General features: G+C 45.6%; 1 protein-coding gene across 6 annotated transcripts in view; it reads left to right on the top strand.

Annotated features, from left to right (window-relative positions):
* The window catches only part of MTMR4 (myotubularin related protein 4), a 570,772-nt gene that overhangs the window by 220,946 nt on the left and 328,751 nt on the right, over positions 1–21,075 (top strand). For all 6 annotated transcript variants that reach the window (XM_069226856.1, XM_069226854.1, XM_069226857.1 and 3 more), the window contains one exon: positions 15,797–15,910. In XM_069226856.1, the coding sequence (XP_069082957.1) occupies positions 15,797–15,910 (114 nt within the window). The remainder of the gene's footprint in view (positions 1–15,796; positions 15,911–21,075) is intronic.

Genomic DNA, 21,075 nt, shown 5'->3' on the forward strand with positions numbered 1-21,075 from the left:
TTTCTCCTGCATTCCTGGCCACTGGGGGTATTGTGTTACTTACTTTTGTTATTTTCTGGTACTCCCAGCTCCTCCCTACACATTCAACTTACTTTTGTTGGGCTCCTGTGTCGTATTCTATTTTTTTTAGTATATAGTTTGTGTTCCTCCTTTGGGTCACGTTTGGTCATTACTGTTTGCACTGTTTACTATACCCTAGTGTATCTATTTAGTGTATTTTTTGCCTCCTATTGGAGGATTGCCCTTATAGCATTTTGTGGTGATTCGTTCCAAAAATAAAGTACCTTTATTTTTGTACAACTGAGTGTTTTCTTTCATGTGTGTTAGTGCTGTGTGACTACACTGGCATTGCATGAGCTTTGCATGTCTCTTAGATAAGCCTTGGCTGCTCATCCACAGCTACCTCTAGAGAGCCTGGCTTTTAGACACTGCCTACACTGTACTAAGAGGGCATACCTGGACCAGGTATAAGGTGTAAGTACCTTGGGTACCCACCACACACACCAGCCCAGCTTCCTACACTGGCACTGATAGCTCATTTCCTTCAAAGACAAGATCACTCGTTAAACCCATGCTTGTACCACTAGCTCATCCAACATCCATCAAAGGAAAAGGTGTGGGCCTCCATAACTGCCCGCATCAACATATTCTAAGAACTATGACTGACCGAGACCACTAAGAAATCCTCTGTCTGGCCTGTTTCAAAATTGCATCTACCAGGAAAGTCTTGGGCGCTGAACTGGAGAAGGCTTCCCTTAAGCACTGTTTCAAAAGTTCAGGCCATAGCAAAAGCATTTTGCTCAAGGCAAATGGTGCCCTTCAGGATATACAAATGTTCGATGGCATCTGTCGCTGTAGATACGCATGTTCTGCAATAGCTCGCCATCTGGTGTTGGGCCGGAGTGTTACAAGTTGTTTTTCTTCGAAGAAGTCTTTCGAGTCACGGGACCGAGTGACTCCTCCTTTTGTCTCCATTGCGCATGGGCGTCGACTCCATCTTCGATTGTTTTTTTTCCGCCATCGGGTTCGGACGTGTTCCTGTCGCTCCGAGTTTCGGAACAGAAAAAATAGTTAATTTCGGAAGATTTTCGTCGGTATTGTTGCGTTCGGGATCGGCGTACTTAGATTCAACACCGCATCGAAGATCGAAGAGCTCCGGTGCCCTTCGGGGTAGTTTTTCGATCCTCCGTCGGGGCCTGGTTGGCCCGACCGCGTGCTGAGGAACGCCGATGGAACGGACCCCGTTCCGTTTCTGCCCCAAATGCCACAATAAATACCCCTACACAGACCAACACTTGGTCTGCAACCTGTGCCTGTCACCTGAGCACAGCGAAGACGCCTGCGAGGCCTGTCGTGCGTTCCGGTCCCGAAAAACACTCCGAGACCGTCGAGCCAGAAGACTTCAAATGGCGTCCGCACCGACAGCCCGACGGGAGTTCGAGGAACAGGAAGAGGAAGGTACCTTCTCGATCCAAGACTCAGACTCCGAAGGATTCGACGATACACAAACCGTGAGTAAGACGTCGAAAACCACACAAAGAAACATTTACAAGGCCCAGGGGACGCCACTGCCACCAGGCCATGGCTCAACCCATAAAATCGGTGACCGACCGTCGGCACCGAAAAAGGCCCAAACAGTGCCGAGATCGTCCGACTCCGGTCGAGACACCGGCACGCAGCCTTCTCGGGACCGAGAAAGTGCTGGAGACAAGCCTCGACACCGAGATGCCGGTGTGGACACGGCTCGACGCCGAGACAGCGGCACCGAAACAGATCGACGCCGAGAGGTTTCGGCCCCGAAAAGGAAAAAAGTCACCTCGGAGCCGAAAAAACACGCAGACAAAGTTTCGATGCCGAAACAAACTGCAAGCGACCCAGCTTCAGGCTCTTATACAGAAGAGCACTCGCTAACCTCCCAAATGCAGAAGCATAGGTTTGAGGAAGAGCTACAAGCAACTGATGCGGACCATACGCAAAAGCGTATCTTCATTCAGCAGGGGACAGGAAAAATAAGCACCCTTCCCCCCATTAGGAGAAAGAGAAGGTTGGAGTTCCAGACGGAACAAGCACCACAACCAAAAGTGGTGAAAAGAGTTACACCACCACCCTCTCCTCCGCCCGTGATTAACGTTTCACCAGCACAAACGCCATCACACTCCCCAGCTCACACCACCATGAGCCAGGGTGACCAAGACCAGGACGCATGGGACCTATACGACGCCCCAGTGTCAGATAACAGCCCAGAGGCATACCCTACAAAACCATCTCCACCAGAAGACAGCACCGCGTACTCTCAGGTGGTGGCTAGAGCAGCACAATTTCACAACGTAAGCCTCCACTCAGAACAGGTCGAGGATGATTTCTTGTTCAACACACTCTCCTCCACCCACAGCTCCTACCAAAGCCTGCCTATGCTCCCTGGTATGCTCCGGCACGCAAAAGACATATTTAAGGACCCGGTCAAAAGTAGGGCAATCACACCAAGGGTGGAAAAAAAGTATAAGCCGCCTCCTACGGACCCGGCTTTCATCACAACACAGCTGCCACCAGACTCTGTTGTTGTAGGAGCAGCTAGGAAAAGGGCCAACTCTCACACATCTGGAGATGCACCACCCCCAGATAAAGAAAGCCGCAAGTTTGATGCAGCTGGTAAGAGAGTCGCAGCACAAGCTGCAAACCAGTGGCGCATCGCGAACTCCCAGGCACTACTTGCGCGCTATGACAGAGCCCACTGGGACGAGATGCAACATCTCATTGAACATCTGCCCAAAGACTTCCAAAATAGGGCAAAACAAGTGGTTGAGGAGGGACAGGCCATCTCCAACAACCAGATCCGCTCCTCCATGGACGCTGCAGATACAGCTGCACGGACAATTAATACATCTGTAACTATCAGAAGGCATGCATGGCTCCGAACGTCTGGATTTAAACCAGAGATTCAACAAGCAGTTCTCAATATGCCTTTTAATGAAAAAGAACTGTTCGGTCCAGAAGTGGACACAGCGATTGAGAAACTCAAAAAAGATACGGACACTGCCAAAGCCATGGGCGCACTCTACTCCCCGCAGAGCAGAGGGAATTACAGCTCATTCCGTAAAACGCCCTTTCGAGGGGGGTTTCGGGGTCAAAGCACACAAGCCAGCACCTCACAAGCCACACCGTCCAGTTACCAAGGACAGTATAGAGGAGGTTTTCGGGGACAATATAGAGGAGGGCAATTCCCTAGAAATAGAGGAAGATTCCAAAGCCCCAAAACCCCTACTACTAAACAGTGACTCACATGTCACTCACCCCCTCCACACAACACCAGTGGGGGGACGAATAGGTCATTATTACAGAGCATGGGAGAAAATCACTACAGACACTTGGGTTCTAGCAATTATCCAACATGGTTACTGCATAGAATTTCTACAGTTCCCTCCAAACATACCACCAAAAGCACAAAATTTAACAACACACCATTCCAATCTCCTAGAGATAGAAGTGCAGGCACTATTGCAAAAGAATGCAATCGAATTAGTGCCAAACACACAAATAAACACAGGAGTTTACTCACTGTACTTTCTGATACCAAAGAAGGACAAAACACTGAGACCAATCCTAGACCTCAGAGTAGTCAACACTTTCATCAAATCAGACCACTTCCACATGGTCACACTACAAGAAGTATTGCCATTGCTAAAGCTGCACGACTACATGGCAACTTTAGACCTCAAGGATGCTTATTTCCATATACCAATACACCCATCGCACAGGAAATACCTAAGGTTTGTATTCAAAGGAATACATTACCAATTCAAGGTACTGCCTTTCGGATTAACAACCGCACCAAGAGTCTTTACCAAATGTCTAGCGGTAGTCGCTGCACACATCAGAAGGCAGCAAATACATGTGTTCCCATATCTAGACGACTGGCTAATCAAGGCCCATTCGTTAATAGAGTGCTCAAATCACACAAATCATATCATACAAACCCTCTTCAAACTAGGGTTCACCGTCAATTTCACAAAATCCAAAATTCTGCCACGCAAGGTACAACAATACCTGGGAGCCATAATAGACACATCAAAAGGAGTAGCCACTCCAAGTCCACAAAGAATTCAAAATTTCAACACCATCATACAACGCATGTATCCAACACAAAAGATACAAGCAAAGATGGTATTACAACTCCTAGGCATGATGTCATCATGCATAGCCATTGTCCCAAACGCAAGACTGCACATGAGGCCCTTACAACAATGCCTAGCATCACAGTGGTCTCAAGCACAGGGTCACCTTCTAGATCTGGTGTTAATAGACCGCCAAACTTACCTCTCGCTTCTGTGGTGGAACAACATAAATTTAAACAAGGGGCGGCCTTTCCAAGACCCAGTGCCACAATACGTAATAACAACAGATGCTTCCATGACAGGGTGGGGAGCACACCTCGATCAACACAGCATACAAGGACAATGGAACGTACATCAAACAAAACTGCATATCAATCACCTAGAACTTCTTGCAGTTTTTCAAGCACTAAAAGCTTTCCAACCAATAATAGTTCACAAATACATTCTCGTCAAAACAGACAACATGACAACAATGTATTATCTAAACAAGCAGGGAGGGACGCACTCCACGCAGTTAAGCCTGTTAGCACAAAAAATTTGGCATTGGGCAATTCACAACCAAATTCGCCTAATTGCACAGTTTATACCAGGGATACAAAATCAACTCGCAGACAATCTCTCTCGAGATCACCAACAGGTCCACGAATGGGAAATTCACCCCCAAATACTGAACACTTATTTCAAACTCTGGGGAACACCTCAGATAGACTTGTTTGCGACAAGGGAGAACGCAAAATGCCAAAACTTCGCATCCAGATACCCACACAAACAATCCCAAGGCAATGCCCTATGGATGAACTGGTCAGGGATATTTGCTTACGCTTTTCCTCCTCTCCCTCTCCTTCCTTACCTGGTAAACAAACTCAGTCAAAGCAAACTCAAACTCATATTGATAGCACCAACTTGGGCAAGGCAACCCTGGTACACAACGCTGCTAGACCTATCAGTGGTACCCTGCATCAAATTGCCCAACAGGCCAGATCTGTTGACACAGCACAACCAAAAGATCAGACACCCAGATCCAGCATCGCTGAATCTAGCAATCTGGCTCCTGAAATCCTAGAATTCGGGCACTTACAACTTACCCAAAAATGTATGGAAGTCATAAAACAAGCAAGAAGGCCATCCACCAGGCACTGCTATGCAAGTAAATGGAAGAGGTTTGTTTGCTACTGCCATATTAATCAAATACAACCATTACACACAACTCCAGAACATGTAGTGGGTTACTTGCTTCACTTACAAAAATCTAACCTAGCTTTCTCTTCCATTAAGATTCACCTTGCAGCAATATCTGCATACCTGCAGACTACCTATTCAACTTCCCTATATAAAATACCAGTCATTAAAGCATTCATGGAGGGCCTTAGGAGAATTATACCACCAAGAACACTACCTGTTCCTTCATGGAACCTAAATGTTGTCCTAACTAGACTTATGGGTCCACCTTTTGAACCCATGCACTCCTGCGACATACAGTTCCTAACCTGGAAGGTGGCATTTCTCATCGCCATTACTTCCCTGAGAAGAGTAAGCGAGATTCAGGCGTTTACTATACAGGAACCTTTTATACAACTACACAAAAATAAAGTCGTCCTAAGGACCAATCCTAAATTTTTGCCAAAGGTTATTTCACCGTTCCATCTAAATCAAACAGTGGAACTTCCGGTGTTCTTTCCACAGCCAGATACCGTAGCTGAAAGGGCACTACATACATTAGATGTCAAAAGAGCATTAATGTATTACATTGACAGAACAAAGAACATCAGAATGACTAAACAACTCTTTATTGCATTTCAAAAACCTCATGCAGGAAACCCAATTTCAAAACAAGGTATAGCCAGATGGATAGTTAAATGCATCCAAATCTGCTACCTTAAAGCTAAACGACAGCTGCCCATTACACCAAGGGCACACTCAACCAGAAAGAAAGGTGCTACCATGGCCTTTCTAGGAAACATCCCAATGCAAGAAATATGTAAGGCAGCCACATGGTCTACGCCTCACACATTCACCAAGCACTACTGTGTAGACGTGTTATCCGCACAACAAGCCACAGTAGGTCAAGCTGTATTAAGGACATTATTTCAGACTACTTCCACTCCTACAGGCTGATCCACCGCTTTTGGGGAAATAACTGCTTACTAGTCTATTGCAGAACATGCGTATCTACAGCGACAGATGCCATCGAACTGAAAATGTCACTTACCCAGTGTACATCTGTTCGTGGCATCAGTCGCAGTAGATTCGCATGTGCCCACCCGCCTCCCCGGGAGCCTGTAGCAGTTTGGAAGTTACCTTCAATTATTTATATATGTATCATCTCAACCTTAAATAAGTGCATACTTAGTCACTCCATTGCATGGGCACTATTACTACAATTCAACTCCTACCTCACCCTCTGCGGGGAAAAACAATCGAAGATGGAGTCGACGCCCATGCGCAATGGAGACAAAAGGAGGAGTCACTCGGTCCCGTGACTCGAAAGACTTCTTCGAAGAAAAACAACTTGTAACACTCCGGCCCAACACCAGATGGCGAGCTATTGCAGAACATGCGAATCTACTGCGACTGATGCCACGAACAGATGTACACTGGGTAAGTGACATTTTCATCCTCCTACGTCTCCTGTTTTGCATTGACCTGCTTCTTTTCTGCATTCTCCAGATGAGGCCTATCAGGCTCGGGGTAGATTTACCAGAGGAAGCCGGTGACCTGTTTACTGAATGACACTGTTAGTCACCATACAGTTCAAGCAAGCTCTGCTTTGGTGGGGGCTCCCATCACACCTCAGAGCAGGCCTTCTGTTCCAACTTTGAACAAATAGTAGAATGACAACAGATGCAGAAACTGTCCATGAGTGGTCTCTGATCAGCAGGAAAGAGGGAGAGGTAACACCTCTTAAACATACTGGAGTTACAGGCCAAGTTTTTTCAGATCATTTGTTCTTCCCATTCGGCGACCCAGGAAGAGGCCGCCCATTGTCCAAACAAGGCATTGCATGTTAAGTGTCTACTTGCATCACCTTCTGCCTCAACAAAGCAAAGCATCTGCCCCCAAGCATTACGAGCAATCCCTGCCAGAAGCATAGCAGCTACATTGTATGCTGTAGCATTATTGCAGGACATTTGCTGCGCAGCCACGTGCAAAAGCAGGCAACCATTTGCCAGGCATTACTGACTGAAAGTGACTGCAGCAGTTGGACAAACACTTATTCACATCCTGTTTTGATAAGGCGAGCCTACTTCCTACTCTATTCAAATGCTATGTACTCCTTCTGATTCAAGCATCTAAATACATGAAAGATCCAATGTCAGATAAAAAAAAAATCAACTACTTGACTGTAACTCCAGTTCTCCACCATTGGTTTCTTTCATACATTCACATACTACTCTCCCTCATCCTTGGTCTGAGTCTCACTGCTATGCTATGCAGTCTTTACACCTGTTCTACAAATGTTAGAGATGGCGTCCTGTAGGGGCAGTAGAGAGCTCACCACTTCCACCTCACCGGCTGATGTTCAAGTTGTGTCAAATGAGTTGAATGTGCTACTAAACTTACGTTGTTGAGCCCTGTGGCAATTTTAACACTGACTTTTTGAACTCTTTTCTAACATCCGTGACAAAATCCTTTTTAAACTGTGCCAAGGTTGTGCACGCTGGCTAGTTCAATGCCTAGGGTTTCAGTGGTAATTCACTCTGAAGCAGAACTAGGGTTGCAGGTAAGAAACTATTCATTTTGCAGTGCAAGACTAAATTAAGATTCACATGATGCTCTCCTTCCTCCCTAAACAAAACAAATGGTATATAATAAGTAATAACAAACGAAACCTAGATCTGGTACACTCATTTCAACAGATAAATACAAATACTAAAGATACCAATCACACAGTTGGTCATTGTGGACGAAATCTGCCTATGGTCAATTAAACTAAAAACATTTATTTCTCTTCCAGGGGATCCTCATCAATAGTCGTAAACACTGAATATTCCAACCCACGTGCAGGGACCCCAGAGCACATACATACAAACATACATGTATATGTATGAAATATCTATGAAAAATAACATTTACGTAGATAATTTCAATACAAACATAATATATACATGTGTAACAGTCAATGCAGCCTATTTAGAGAAGCAGGCTAAAAATGCTTTATTTCTTGGAGTTTTTTTTTTTTTTTTAAACATAAATTGAAAACTTCAATTAAAGGTGAAAACCTTTCTGCAGTCAAAATAGAAGACATGGAAAATGTAAGCACTCTTATTTTAAAAGAGAAAAAACTACATTGAGAATAAAGGAGCATTATTAGCCAATAGGATGCATGCAGATTAACAGAGCAGAACTAAAAATTTGGCACTGTGCCTTTAAGACCCTGAGCACCTCCAGTATCCCTCCATGCCTCAGGGGTGAGAGTGAGGTGACAGTTGGTTCACAGTTAAGTCAGTTCTTTTTTCCGGCTTCTTCTGTGAGGATCCTGGAGCCTTGAGCTCTCATTTTTCTGTCCAGAAAAATTACCTTGACTGTGTTTTTCTCTGATTTACTCGACGGTTCTTCATGTTTCCTGAGTGAAGGACAATTTTTTTTCTCACAAATGTGCCTTCACTGTTTGTGAAATGTCCTCCTTGTGGGAAGAAGGCCCAGTCAGAGCCACACTCTGTGTGTGTGTGTGTATAGTCTGTTTGCCTGAGAGTCACTGTCCTAACACCTGCAGACATTGCAAGAATCTGACCAAAAGAACTCTCAAGGACAGAGAATGGATTAGACTACATGGTCTGCATGAAAGGGAGAAGATTTCTAAAGACTCTTCTGCACAACGGCGAGCCAGATCGACGTCGGCCGGTAGGAAGTTCCTGTCTGTTCACCGTCGGCATCATCCCTTCCATCGTCGCATCACCGGGTGTCGAAGCGCACACTGCCGTCGACGGCGACTCAAGCGACGTCGAAAGAAAAGACGTTGAGGCTTCAACTCCCTCATCGTGGTAGTTCTCCGTCGACAGTTGCACACAGATCGACATCAAGCAGGTACATCAGTACTCACATGCCGTCAAAGGCTAATCGTCATCCGACGACGTTGGGGCATCTGCCGTCAGTCGGCCTCAGGAGCTAGGTCGAGGTCCCCTCATCATGCGACGTCGAGGCACTTGTCTCCGACTGCACACCGCTCGACTTCAAGACATTCAACGTCGAGGCATATTCCTGCTCCAGACCACTGCTCGTCGCCGAAGCATTCAACGTCGAGACCTGAGAAGACAGGGAGGTCTCGCGCAACGGCAGGAACTCATGGATCCCCGTCGACAGCAGCACAACGTCGATCGACGTCGAGGCAATCTTCGCCTGTAACATCTGTCTTGCAAAGGGTTTCTCTGCATACCAGCCCCCATCAAGTCACCTACATCACCAAATCCTGAGACTGGCCTTCTCCACCTAGAGACGGTAGTCGCTGTTCAGAGTGTATCTTCAGGGGCATCTAGAGCTTCATCAGCAGGACACACATCGCCTATAAACCTGTCTCCAAGGTGGTTGGAAAGCCTTAATAAAACAGCGGCTTCTCCAGATTCTCAGTACTCACGACTTTACTCACCACCGGCTTCTTTGCCTCGTATGCCCTCGCCAACAACACACTCAGAACGCGCAAGACCAACAACTGACAAGCCCACTCCTAGACTTCAGCACAGCCAGTCAAGGGCATCCACAAGAAGTAGGTTACGATCCAGGAGAAGGTCTAGATCTAGATCCCCTAGATCACGGCAAAGGCGGCGCAGATCTCCTTCATGGTCTATGGCATCGGAGTCTTCCATCAGAGACTACTCACCTACCTTGACTAACTCCCCTTAGCAAGAGTTGCGCCAATTGACGATATTACAGCCTTCAACGAGGTTTTGGTCAGAGAGGCCCAGAAACTTAACAGATATTCCATAGCCGACTAAGTCATCGTCTGTGATTTTTGAGACCCTACATCAGCGTGCCTCCTCCAGGCAGTTATTACCTCTGGTTCCTGGTCTTTTACAACCAGCAATGGACACATTTCTCACTCCAGCTAACCTATGCTCAGCCCCGGCTCGGATACTAAAGAAATATAAAGCCCCAGACTAGGATCCTTTGTTCCTTAGTCGACTCACCTCCGGAGTCTGTTATTTTAGCTGCTGCCCGTAAAACTCATTCCATGGTGCCATCATCTAAGGTCCCTCCAGATAAGGAGAGTAAACATTTGGGTTCATTGGGCAGGAAAATGTGTGGCACTTCAGCAGCATACATGAAGGTCTCCAGTGCTTCTGCGCTTTTGGGAAGGTACAACCTTTCTTTGTGGTATACAGGAAAAGGGCAGCCAGGGCACTCCAAAGAAAATTATAAGTCCAAAATGGGTGGATTTGTAGGAGACAATTTAATCCTTAGTTGATAAACAGTTCCAGAATATTAAATTCCACATATGAAGCAGGAATATACGAGTAATGAAAATATTCAGAGTCCTCAAAATAAACAGGTATGTAAGAGTTACAAAAACAGCCAACACGTGTTTCGTCCTCACGGACTTTTTCAAGGCTGCAAACAAAGACAAATAGGAACTGTTTACAAATAATGGTACTACCATATGGTAGGTACAAATGAAAAAGAGTGTATCATGTTATACAAACATCAAGAGCGATAATGCAAAGAGTGAGTTAGCCTATATGGCATGTAGAAATGTTCAAGGTAGAGATAACCCTTTAAGTTAAGACATTGCATATATTTGAGAAGAAGAAAGAACAATAGGAAATCACCCTACGTGCAAGAGAAAAGATTTAAAACCGTTCTACTGATACTAAGAGAGTATTATAAGAAAAGCTGAGGAGTGGGAGACCAAATGATCAATAAGGACGAGATGGTTACACTGGAGGATGTGCTTGTCCAACCAAAAGGTAGAAACGATAACATCGAGCACCGAGTGTGTATAAATGTGAGACAGGCAGTACCTGTAGAGTTATTAAATTACCTCAAAGAAAAACTGAAAACAAGGTAGCTGATGTGCTTCTGTAGGGAATCCAATTGGTGAGATTTTCTCTGGGGAGGAGAGTCACAATGGGAGAAAAACGCACAGTTAATGAAGAGTTATTCTCAGGAGCGCGAGTAGGAAATAAGGGACTGTTAAAAAAACAAAGTGAGGTAGGGAGGTAAGGTGATGATAAACCTACCAGGACAAAACAAAGTCCAAAGCGGTAAAAGTGCGTCCCATCAGTGAAAGGGACCAGTATACCTCAAATGTAACAGTTCTGCAATCAGTGGTATGTCCGCAGTGTAGGAAAAACCATGGTTGAAGGTCTAAGTAGACCCTACCTATAGAAGTGGACCGAAAAAAAAGGAAAAGAAGAGAGACGAGATGTTGTGTGTGAGAGACAAATGGAAAAAGAGTCATAAATAATAAATGCCTATATACTAGACAAATTTAAAAAATATGTAAACGGCCCTGTCCTGGTTTGTTTAGAACGTAATCCAGGAGAAACGGGCTGGCGACAAATAAACACGTGCGGGGAAAGAGATTTAAGCCCCCTATCTATGTGGCACAATACGCAAAGTGTATCAATAAGGCCACTGCAGAGTATGAGTAAGCAAACTCCGATTAGGTGTTTCCCAGAAATTACAGTGGAAACGACCAAACTGTAGGGAAAAAGTTAGAGTTGGGTAGGTATGTTTGAAACGGGAAAAACCAAAAAAAGTGTCCGGTCGGGGAAGCCGAACCTCGCAATATAATCCACTGGGAAAGTCCCCTGTTTGTGGGACTCTCTGAACAGATTTGTTGATAAATTGCCTAGGGAAGATAGGCAAGATTTTCAGGAAATCCTGCAGGAGAGGAGTTTAGTATCCAACCAAGTTATTAGTGCTGCTGCAGACGGAGCAGATTTGGCGGATCATGACTGCGCGCATGGCATTTGTGCAAGGAGGTCCTCATGGCTTCGTCTCACAGGGTTGAGGCAGGAGGCACAGCACTGCATCTTGAACCTGCCGTTTAATGTAAACTCTTTATTTGGATCTCACACTGACGAGATGGCGAGGATGAAATCTGAGGTAGACACTATGAAAGCGGTGGGCCTAGATAGGCAAAGAGAATATAGAAGGAGGTATAGGCCTTATGACAAGCGCCCTTTTCAGCAGTGGGTTCAAGCCCCTCATTGGTCCCAGAGCCCTCAACAGAAACAAGGGCGACCTTTCTTTCAATCACGCAAAACTGCGAGAGACCGTGCTCCAAGTCGACCACATCAGTCTACCCCCAAGACAGTGGTAAAACAATGAGGATCCGCTTCCCCTAACCCTGTCCACCACTCCAGTGGGGTGGGGGTGGGGGGTGAAGAAGTATTACGAATTATGCTCATGAGTGGCACACCGTGACAAAAGACAAATGGGTGCTAAACATTGTAGAGAATGGTTACTCTCTCCAGTTCAAATTTCCTCCACCTCCTTTGCCACCAACAAGGTCAGTGCCTGCTCACCACTCAGTACTACAAAAAGAAGTTTGCATCCTGTTGCAAAAAAAGAGCGATAGAAAAGGTTCCATCCGCTCAAAGAGGAAAAGGAGTGTATTCCCAATATTTTTAGGTAAAAAAAGAAAGGCCAAGAAGGGGGTCTTCAGACCCATTCTAGATCTGAGGCATCTGATCAGATACATCTGAAATGAAAAATTCAGAATGCTGGCCTTTCATCAGATTTTCCCTCAGCTACATCGAGGATCTGTTGGTGGGGGCTCCTTTCCACCAGACTACTCCTTCTGACACCCTGGTAACGGATGCATCACTACAGGGCTGGGGAGCTCGCCTGGGCCCCCTCCAAGCTCAGGGCCTATGGTCCAGCAAGGAACAGAGTTACCACATCAACCTGCTGGATCTGAGAGCGGTCTATCTTGCTCTCAAGTAGTTTGCTCCATCTCTCAAAGGAAAGTTCATTATGTCCAGATGGACAATACAACCTCGATGTATTATCTGAACAGGCAAGGGGGCATGAGATCTCGTTCTGTCTCGAGAGTCTCAAACCATCTGGCACTGTCTAATAGCGAGGGGAATGTGTCTCACAGCGGTCCATCTTCCAGGACAGCAAACCTCAGGAGATTTCCTAAGCCGAAGTCTAATAGACTCCCACGACTGGATCCTTCATGACGATGTCGTAGCAGACCTCTTCCAACGGTGGGGTCAGCCTCAATTAGATCTGTTTGTAGACGATGTAAACAAAAAATACCCAGACTTCGCATCCAGGTTCTACCGTCCGTGGACGCAAGGGAATGCCCTGTTGATAGACTGGTCAGGGATATTTCCTTTCCACCAATTTCCCTGATACCTGCTGTAATCAAGAAGTTCTACAGGTCCAAAGCCAGTATGATACTCATAGCCCCACAGTGACCTCGACAATACTGGTACACAGATCTCCTCCAGCTGTCGGAGCAACCTCACAAGAGGCTGCCGTGCAGACCCGATATCCTCCACAGATTAGGGGGGGAAAATTCTACATCCTAACCCTCCCTCTCTGAGTTTGACAGCATGGCTCCTGAATTCCTGCAATATGGACATCTAGGACTCTCGCAGGAATGTATGAATTTTTGAAAGGAGTCTAAAAGACCATCTACACGATGCTCCTATGCGTTCAAGTGAAAAAGGTTTCACATGTGGTGCCGGCAGCACGATTACAATCCTATTTTGGCCCAGGAGGAGGTTATCTTGCCTTACCTGTTACATCTTACGAAGTCATACTGCAGTTTTCCTCTATTAAGGTACATTTATCTGCCATTACAGCTTTTCGTAAGTAACCCTCTCAAAAATCTTTTTTTTTACTATGTCAGTAGTTAAGGATTTCTTAAAGGGCTTGAAGAAAGTCTTTCTACAGATTCGGAAAACCTCACCTTCATGGGAATTGAACGCGGCCTTGTCTAGACTTAAGGCCTCTCCTTTTGAGCCCATCCTCAAAGCTTCTTTACAATACCTTACGTGGAAGATAGCTTTTCTGGTAGCCATTACCTCTGCTAGAAGGGTCTGCGAGATTCAGGCTCTGTGTTCGAGGGAACCCTTCACGGTTTTCCCCGTTAACAGGGTTGTTCTGAGAACACATCCATCGTTCTAGCCTAAGGTGGTGTCAGACTTCCACATTAACCATATGAAATCTCTTTGAACGTTTTTCGCTAAACATGTTACTCCGGCGGAGAAAGTCTTGCACTCCCTGGACCTTAAGAGGGTGCTCAAATTTTAATTTGATAGGACTAAGTCAATCACACAATCTGATCGTCTGTTTAACTATGGACATATGAGGGCAGGGGAAGCTGCTTCAAAACAAACTATTTCTAGATGGATAGTTTAATGTATTCTGACTGCTTACCAATTGGCTAACAAACAATTATCAGATAAACCTAAGGCTCACTCCACAAGAGGGAAAGCGGCGACAGCAGCCCTTCTTAAGAATGTACCCATCTCTGAGATTTGCAAAGGTGTCACATGGAGATCTGTACATACTTTTAACAGGCACTACTGTATAGATTCAGATGCCAAAAAAGACACTCAAGTGGTTCAGGCTTCTCTAAGAAACTTATTTGCATAGCATATGTTTTTTTTTCCCCTGCACTTCTATCGTCCCGTCCGCAGGAGTTTGGGATGGGCTTGCTAATCTATTAAGTGTTTGACTATTGATGAGGATCCCCTGGAAGAGAAGGATAAGTTACTTACCTGTAAACCCTAGTTCTCTTCCAGGGGCATCCTCATCAGTCATAAACAACCCACCTTCCTCCTCGGACGTGATTTTTAGAAATGCAACACTACTTACTGGTCTATTCTATTTCTATTCCTCCTGTCCACTGGAAAAAAAAAAAAAAAATTACTGACCTAACTGTGAACCAACTGTCCCCTCACTCTCAACCCTGAGGCATGGTGGGATACGGGAGGTGCTCAGTGTCTTAAATGATCAGTGCCAAATGTTTAGTTCTGCTGTGTTAACCTGCATGCATCCTATTGGCTAATAATGCGCCTTTATTTTCAATGTAGGTTTTTCTCTTTTAAAATAGAGTGCTTACATTTTCTATGTCTTCTATTTTTACTGCCGAAAGTTTTTCACCTTTAATTGAAGTTTTCAATTTATGTTTAAAAAAAAAAAAAAAAAAAACCTCTGAGAAACAAAGCAGTTTTAGCTTGCTTCTCTAAGTAGGCTGCATTGACTTGCACATGTATATATTATGATTGTATTGAAATTCTCTACGTAAATGTTATTTTTCATAGATATTTCATACATATACATGTGTGCTTGTTTGAGCTCCTGGGTCCCCGCACGTGGGCAGGAATATTCTGCGTTTATGACTTTGATGAGGATACCCCTGGTAGAGAACTAGGATTTATAGGTAAGTAACTTATCATTTTCCGGGCCCAAATGCTAGATGGAGAAGTAAGGCAGATGTGTACGTCTAAGGTAGTCTCAAGCAGTAAAACTGTTAGAAGAAAGTATCTTTTTCATAATCTTCGGTTGGGGGTTAGGGGTAAATATTGCTAGCTTCTGTTTATAGGCGTAAACCATGCATTCTGCTCCGGTATAATAAATGTGATCCTTCCTGCGGGAATGCACGATTTGTCTGATCCATGCTCTCACTAATAGGTATAATGCAGGGTGATACATTTGTGGTCACTTTTCTTTACATATGGTCCATGATTAGTCTCATTAATGTTTGGAATTGATGATGTTTACAGGTTGTGTGCAAGTTATCCTCAGAAACTCTTGGTTCCTGTGTGGATCACAGACAAAGAACTGGAGAACGTTGCTTCCTTCAGGTCCTGGAAGAGAATTCCAGTTGTTGTATACAGGTATGTTGCAGAGTTTTGACCTTCTTTATTTTATATCTTGCCATTTGCAATTTGTAAATAATGCATACTTGATGAAAGACTATTCCTTTGGCACACTGCTAGACAAATAATTTGCTAACCTTTGATAACACATTAGCTGGTAAAGACAGGCTCCAGCCTTAGATTACTCCCTTTAAAATCTTCCACAGGTGTGAGCCTGGATCGGAAACTTCTTTCCAATAGCATGTCTGCGCGTTAGATGAGGGCTTTATGTGACTGTATCGACGTCGTGCACCAGATGTGACCTCAACGGACCGTATAACCCCCTTCCGACGTCCGTTTCTTCATTGACTATTTTCTGTGCTCAAAACGTGGAGCCATGTATAGAAACTGACTATTGAAAATGTGAGCTAGCACAAAAGGGTCCCTTGTGTCAAATAATCAACAAATTCCTAATTCAAGGTGTTGATTTCCATAACAAAATCTTATGAGACCAAAGAGGGACTCAGCTCGCAGAGCAGGGTGGATGGGAGGGTTGCTAAGAAATCTGCAGCTGGATGCTGTCTCTCCCAGATAGTGCATTACCAAAGGTAAATAATTTCGTCCTCTGACAGATCTATCTAGCTGCAGATTTCTTACTTTAGAATCGGATACCAAAGTCATAGTAACCTGGAGGAGGAAATTCAAACTGAGACCTTCCAAAAAAGTCTCTGTGTATCACAGGACCTGCCTAGAACAAGCCAAAAAGATGGGACAGTCATAATATTTAAAGTGAGTAATAATATAGTTCGATGGCATCTGTCGCTGTAGATACACATGGTATGCATGAGCGCTCGCCATCTGGTGTTGGGTCGGAGTGTTACAAGTTGTTTTTCTTCGAAGAAGTGTTTTCGAGTCACGGGACCGAGTGACTCCACCTTCTGTGCTCATTGCGCATGGGCGTCGACTCCATCTTCGATTGTTTTCTTTCCGCCATCGGGTTCGGACGTGTTCATGTCGCTCCGAGTTTCGGAACGGAAAGATAGCTGAAGACGGAAGATTTTCGACGGTATCGTTGCGATCCGGTTAGAGATAGACACATACGACGACGCGTTGAACATCGAAGCGCTTCGGTGCCCTTCGGGGTAGATTTCGGCACCCCGTCGGGGCCTAGTCGGACCGACCGCGTGGAGGACAACACCGATGGATCGGACCCCGTTTCGATTCTGCCCCGAATGCCACAACAAATATCCTTATACGGACCTGCACTCGGTCTGTAATCTGTGCCTGTCACCCGAGCACAGTGAAGAATCCTGCGAGGCCTGTCGGGCGTTCCGGTCCCGAAAAACTCTGCGCGACCGTCGAGCGAGAAGACTGCAGATGGCGTCCACGCCAAAAGAGCGTCGACAGTTCGAGACAGAAGAAGAACAGGAGGAATCCTTTTCCATCCAGGATTCAGACTCCGACGAGCTACACTCTACAAGAACTGTGAGTAAGACGTCGAGATCAAACCTTAAAAAAGGAAAGAAGGCCCAGGGGACGCCACTGCCAACCGGCCATGGCTCCACCCAAATTCTCGGTGACCAACAATCGGCACCGAAAAAGGCCCATTCAGTGTCGAGATCGTCCGACTTCGGTCGAGACACCGGCACGCAGCCTCCTCGGGACCGAGAGAGTGCTAAACAGAAGCATCGACACCGAGAGTTCGGTGTCGACACCGATCGACGCCGAGACAGTGGCGCCGAAGACCATAGAGGCCAAGAATTTTCGGCACAGAAAAAGAGGAAGGTTACCTCGGAGCCGAAAAAACAATCGACAGGGCTTTCGGAGCCGAAAAAAGCGACACCAGACCCTGTTTCCGGCTCCTATACCGAAGAGCATTCTATGTCTTCTCAAATGAAGAAACATAGATTTGAACAAGAACTGCAATCCACTGACGTGGATCACACGCAAAAGCGTATCTTTATTCAGCAGGGGACTGGGAAGATCAGTACCCTTCCACCTGTCAAACGAAAGAGAACGCTTCAGTTTACTCCTCAGCAACAAACAACACAAAAGGTAACACCTCCTCCCTCGCCTCCACCTGTAACTCCGGCTTCGCCAACTTACACCCCGTCACATTCGCCAGCTCACACCGCCATGAGCCACGACGACCAAGATCAGGATGCGTGGGACTCGTACGACGCACCAGTGTCTGATAACAGCCCAGACACATACCCAACTAGGCCATCACCACCGGAAGACAGCACAGCCTACTCACAAGTGGTGGCTAGAGCAGCTCTATTCCATAATGTGGAACTACACTCGGAACAAGTAGAGGATGATTTTTTATTTAACACCCTCTCCTCAACCCACAGCTCCTACCAAAGCCTGCCGATGCTCCCAGGCATGCTACGCCATGCAAAGGACATTTTCAAGGAGCCAGTTAAAAGTAGGGCAGTGACGCCTAGGGTGGACAAAAAGTATAAGGCGCCTCCTACGGACCCTGTCTTCATCACCTCTCAGCTGCCACCAGACTCTGTGGTGGTAGGGGCTGCCAGAAAACGGGCAAACTCACACACTTCTGGGGATGCACCTCCCCCAGATAAAGAAAGTAGGAAGTTCGATGCAGCCGGGAAGAGGGTTGCTGTCCAAGCAGCAAACCAGTGGCGCATCGCAAATTCACAAGCGCTGCTAGCGCGATACGACAGAGCCCACTGGGATGAGATGCAGCATCTCATTGAACATCTCCCAAAAGATCTGCAAAAAAGAGCAAAACAGGTTGTTGAGGAGGGTCAAAACATTTCCAACAATCAAATACGCTCCTCCATGGATGCAGCAGACACGGCCGCAAGAACCATTAATACGTCGGTTACCATCCGTAGGCACGCATGGCTCAGAACGTCTGGATTCAAGCCAGAAATTCAGCAGGCAGTGCTTAACATGCCAGTAAACGAGAAACTTCTGTTCGGTCCGGAGGTCGACACAGCTATAGAAAAGCTCAAGAAGGACACTGACACTGCCAAGGCCATGGGCGCACTCTACTCCCCGCAGAGCAGAGGATCTTATAACACCTTCCGCAAAACACCTTTTAGAGGAGGGTTTCGGGGTCAGGCCACACAAGCTAGCACCTCACAGTCCGCACCGCCCACCTACCAGGGACAGTACAGAGGAGGTTTTCGGGGCCAGTATAGAGGGGGGCAATTTCCTAGGAATAGAGGAAGATTTCAAAGCCCCAAAACCACTACCAACAAGCAGTGACTCACACGTCACTCACCCCTCCCACACAACACCAGTGGGGGGGAGGATACATCAATATTACGAAGCATGGGACAAAATAACTACAGATACATGGGTCCTAGCAATTATCCAACATGGTTATTGCATAGAATTCATGCAATTCCCTCCAGACATACCACCAAAATCACAAAATTTATCAAAATACCATTCACAACTTCTAGAGATAGAAGTTCAAGCACTACTGCAAAAAAATGCAATAGAATTAGTACCAAGCACACAAATAAACACAGGAGTTTATTCACTGTACTTCTTGATACCAAAAAAGGACGAAACACTGAGACCAATTCTAGACCTCAGGGTAGTAAACACATTCATCAAATCAGACCACTTTCACATGGTCACACTACAAGAAGTGTTACCATTGCTCAGAAAACACGACTACATGACAACCCTAGACCTCAAGGACGCATATTTCCATATACCAATCCATCAATCACACAGGAAATATCTAAGGTTTGTATTCAAAGGAATACATTACCAATTCAAAGTATTGCCTTTTGGTTTAACAACCGCTCCAAGAGTATTCACAAAGTGCCTAGCAGTAGTCGCTGCACACATCAGAAGGCAGCAAATACATGTGTTCCCGTATCTAGACGACTGGCTAATCAAAACCAGTTCGCTCACACAATGCTCAAACCACACAAATCAAGTCATACAAACCCTCTACAATTTAGGGTTCACCGTCAACTTTGCAAAATCAAACATTCTGCCAAGCAAAGTACAGCAATATCTAGGAGCCATAATAGACACGACAAAAGGAGTAGCAACGCCAACTCCACAAAGGATCCACAATTTCAACAGGGTCATTCAACACATGTCTCCAAACCAAACAATACAAGCAAGAACAATACTACAGCTCCTAGGCATGATGTCCTCATGCATAGCCATTGTCCCAAACGCAAGACTGCACATGAGGCCCTTACAACAGTGCCTAGCCTCACAGTGGTCTCAAGCACAGGGTCACCTTCTAGATCTGGTGTTGCTAGACCGCCAAACTTACCTATCGCTTCTATGGTGGAACAGTATAAATTTAAACATAGGGCGGCCTTTCCAAGACCCAGTGCCACAGTACGTAATAACAACAGATGCTTCCATGACAGGGTGGGGAGCACATCTCAATCAACACAACATAAGAGGACAATGGAACATACATCAAACAAAACTGCATATAAATCATCTAGAATTATTAGCAGTTTTTCAAGCACTAAAAGCTTTCCAACCAATCATAACCCACAAATACATCCTTGTCAAAACAGACAACATGACAACGATGTATTATCTAAACAAACAAGGAGGAACACATTCAACGCAGTTAAGCTTGTTAGCTCAAAAAATATGGAAGTGGGCAATCCACCATCAAATTGGTCTAATAGCACAGTTTATTCCGGGGATCCAGAATCAGCTGGCAGACAATCTCTCTCGAGATCACCAGCAGGTCCACGAATGGGAAATCCACCCACAAATTCTGAACACCTACTTCACACTCTGGGGAACACCACAAATAGACTTATTTGCAACAAAAGAGAACGCAAAATGCCAAAACTTCGCGTCCAGATACCCACACAAGCAATCCCAAGGCAATGCCCTATGGATGAACTGGTCAGGAATATTTGCTTACGCTTTTCCTCCTCTCCCTCTCCTTCCTTACCTAGTAAACAAATTGAGTCAAAACAAACTCAAACTCATTTTAATAGCACCAACGTGGGCAAGACAACCCTGGTACACAACACTGCTAGATCTGTCTGTAGTACCACACATCAAACTGCCCAACAAACCAGATCTGTTAACGCAACACAACCAACAGATCAGACACCCGGACCCAGCATCGCTGAATCTAGCAATCTGGCTCCTGAAATCCTAGAATTCGGACACTTACAACTTAGCCAAGAGTGTATGGAAGTCATAAAGCAGGCCAGAAGGCCATCCAC

The sequence above is a fragment of the Pleurodeles waltl genome, chromosome 3_2 (genome assembly GCF_031143425.1).
Source record: "Pleurodeles waltl isolate 20211129_DDA chromosome 3_2, aPleWal1.hap1.20221129, whole genome shotgun sequence".
Lineage (NCBI taxonomy): Eukaryota > Metazoa > Chordata > Amphibia > Caudata > Salamandridae > Pleurodeles > Pleurodeles waltl.